This window comes from Quercus suber, unplaced genomic scaffold (assembly GCF_002906115.3).
Source record: "Quercus suber isolate HL8 unplaced genomic scaffold, Cork oak 2.0 scaffold_503, whole genome shotgun sequence".
NCBI lineage: Eukaryota > Viridiplantae > Streptophyta > Magnoliopsida > Fagales > Fagaceae > Quercus > Quercus suber.
The window spans coordinates 539,595-542,659 of record NW_027069952.1 but is presented as its reverse complement, the minus strand read 5'-3'; the positions used below and the strand labels follow the sequence as shown (position 1 = coordinate 542,659).

Sequence of the window (3,065 nt, the reverse complement as noted above, 5' to 3'; positions counted from 1 at the left end):
CAGCAAAGTGCATAGCAGAAACACAAATATTGTCATTCTAGAGCAGCCGCTGAGTTTATATTAACAAAACAACATAAAATGCGAGTAGAAATCTTCATAGATATTTTAATGAACTGGAAAGTTCCTCTCCCTCAACAAGTCTCTCCAATTTTCCGTCTAACCATAATAAGAAAAAAGAAAAGAAAGACGCAGAAGATGCCAAATTTCAAACAATTCCTGTTCTGTGAACTCCTAGAGAGAGTAAAAAGATTACCCTTTTCTTCCTCACTGTGTACATTGAAATATAGGAAAATGAAAAAGAGAACAAATAAAAGAAGCATACGTTGCCAAAGATTTACTCCTCTATTTGTTTTAAGTAGATTGAAAAGTAGACATTCACAAAACTTTATTTTATCAACACAAAAGGTTGCAACTTGAAAGAGGCCTCGACTACATTAATGTAATGAATTAAGAGGGCTTGTGAAAGTTAATGAACCAAAGACTTTGCTTTCCTGAATATATCTAATCTAATGCTGTACAACATTCAATAGCTCAAGCTATCAGTTTATATTGACAACAAAAAAAAGGAATGGAGTCAAGAGCAGTACTTTGTACAAAAAAGATATTTGCCACTGGCACCTTCCATTCAAAACCCAAAAAGCATCGGTGATGCCCCTCAAAACTAAAAGCCACTATAGCCAACAACTGTTCACTGATTCCGCAACAGATATTTGGGTGATATTGTGACAATGAGAAAAATGAACATGTAAAATGTTCCTCAATGCCTCAGATATGGAGATACTAATTCCTACTAGCATAAGCATCTTAAGAAAGCTGCATTGATTGCTTTGGAGCGCACCTACCTGCAATGCAAAAGAGCATTCTAGCTGAAAATGTAACTTAGATATTCAAAAGAGAACTCACTAAAAATATTCATGTGCAAAACCAAAATGTATTATAATTTCAAGTTTCAACCAATAACTCGCATCTATTTCCAGAATCCAGCCACTCTGGGAAAAAAATCATAGCAACTATGCATCCCAACTAGTTTTTGCAGTAAGTAAATATCACTACCACTATGATTAAAGAGGATACATCAACAATCTGTGTGTGTGTGTAAAGTATAGCATGGGATGTAAGCCACTGTAATAAGAAAATTACAAAAATTACCTCCAGAATATATATGTAACAGATGGGTTCTGCAATCTAGCTCCAAAAAGACATAGTGCAACTTGTTACGGTTCCTAATGAAGTGTTTAAATTAGGGGATTTATTACTTTCCTGTTTTTTTTCATTTATTTAGCCATAACAAACTAACAAAGAACCCAGTTCTTTGATCTATTCATCGATCACATTCCCTTTGCCCCTTCTTATAATTAGTAAGATACGATTCATTTAGAGAAGCAAGAGATCTTTGATTTTTTTATAGGTGGAGGAGGGGAGGTGGGGCTCGAACCACAGAAAGCAAGTGATCTTTGATAAAAATGGACAAACACCTAATTAATCTTTCCCAACAAGGTTTAAAGTATTCTACCATCAACAGTTTGTCAAATGGACACATGTCATGCCAGATTGAATCAGCCTAGCAGATCACCACCATTGGGAAGACAGACACAGGGATCAAAACAAAAGGAAAGGAATAGATTGTTGATTGTACTAAACATAAACCACTTCAAACAAAGAAGTATCAAGAAATCTTCCATGAACAAAATAGATTACATCAAGGCCCATTTGTTTAATCAGAACAATTTTATAAGGAAAATTTTTCCACAAAAAAAGTGAGCTGCAGCCTGCAGGTTTAAGTCTATAATTATTTTCTTAAAAAATTAAAGCAATTCATATTATGTGGAGAAATCATTTATTTCTTTCCTTTTCTTTGTTTATAAGTACAATTTATCTTTTAAATATTACATATAACATTATTCTATAGCAAATTTTTTGATAGAGATTCTTCTCCAGAAAACACTTCTTTTTGAAAATTAAAGAAAAGAATTCCCTAAGCAGCTATTTTCAACCTCCATCTTATTATAAGTACCACTGTACCAGATTTATAAATATAAATATATATATATATATATATCATTATTAGTAACAGTGAATATTATACCATAAAGAATACTGCACAAGGACACTGTTCACCTATCATCATAAATATGCCTGCATCCACAACGACAGTAGGTTCACAAAAGGACCACAACTAAATTGTAAAATTCAAATTATTAACAATCTGCCTCTACTTTCTCTACTTATACTTGGAAAAAGGATTTGAGCCTAAATCAATTCAGCAAATTGCAAATTGATAAACAAATCGGGAAGTCCCATGAGTTGAAATTTATGATGTTTTGAATAAAATGCATATGACAGATAAAGATACATTTACCTTTAGTAAAGATTTCTGGCTTCTTTTGAAAACGAACTTTTTCCAAGTAGGGAGCAATTAAGGCATCCAATTCCACCAACCAAAGTGCAACCGCAGATGATGTTTGCGGCATAGATGCAAAGGATGCAATAGTCTCTTCAATAATATTAAATGAAACTTGCTGACCATTGCATTCACACAACCAGTCCTCATTGATGGCACCAACAAAATCAGCAAGAACCTATAAGATTTATGAAGTAGAACGAATAAGCATGTGCAGTTAAGAGAACAACCTGCAAGATTTACACCCAGAAACTGCTCTTGCTACTTATAGAAAAATAAAATAATAAATTCATATATATTTGAAGGGGGGAAAAACCTGCAAAAGGTCAGCCATAGAAGAGGTGCGTCGGAGCCTTTTGACCCAAAGCTTATGAGCAGACTTTGTCCAAGCACCTACCAGCGCTTCTTCAGGCATGACTGACTGCACGTAAAATGAATTGAATGCTATACATCATCTATATTCTTTTTTATAATAGAAAAAGGTTTTTATTTGATGAAGACAGAAAATATCCACACTAAGTTGACACAGACACAAGTGTACCTTTTCAACATCGACAGGAAACTCCTAAAATCAAACATGTGAAGGGCTATTACTTTTCTTCTTCTTTTTTCTTTTTTTTTCTTGTTTTTTTTTGGGGGTGGGGGGGGGGGGGGGGGGGGGGGG

General features: G+C 34.2%; 1 protein-coding gene across 1 annotated transcript; it reads right to left on the bottom strand.

Moving 5' to 3' along the window:
- Positions 1 to 360: 360 nt before the first annotated feature.
- Positions 361 to 2,851, bottom strand: LOC136063247 (homeobox-DDT domain protein RLT3-like). Its single transcript, XM_065763358.1, has 3 exons — positions 2,718 to 2,851; positions 2,360 to 2,579; positions 361 to 842 (listed from the first exon to the last, which is right to left on the bottom strand). Exons 1-3 carry the CDS (start codon positions 2,814 to 2,816, stop codon positions 805 to 807), a joined length of 357 nt encoding a protein of 118 aa, XP_065619430.1. The 5' UTR covers positions 2,817 to 2,851; the 3' UTR covers positions 361 to 804.
- Between the last annotated feature and the right edge of the window lie 214 nt (positions 2,852 to 3,065).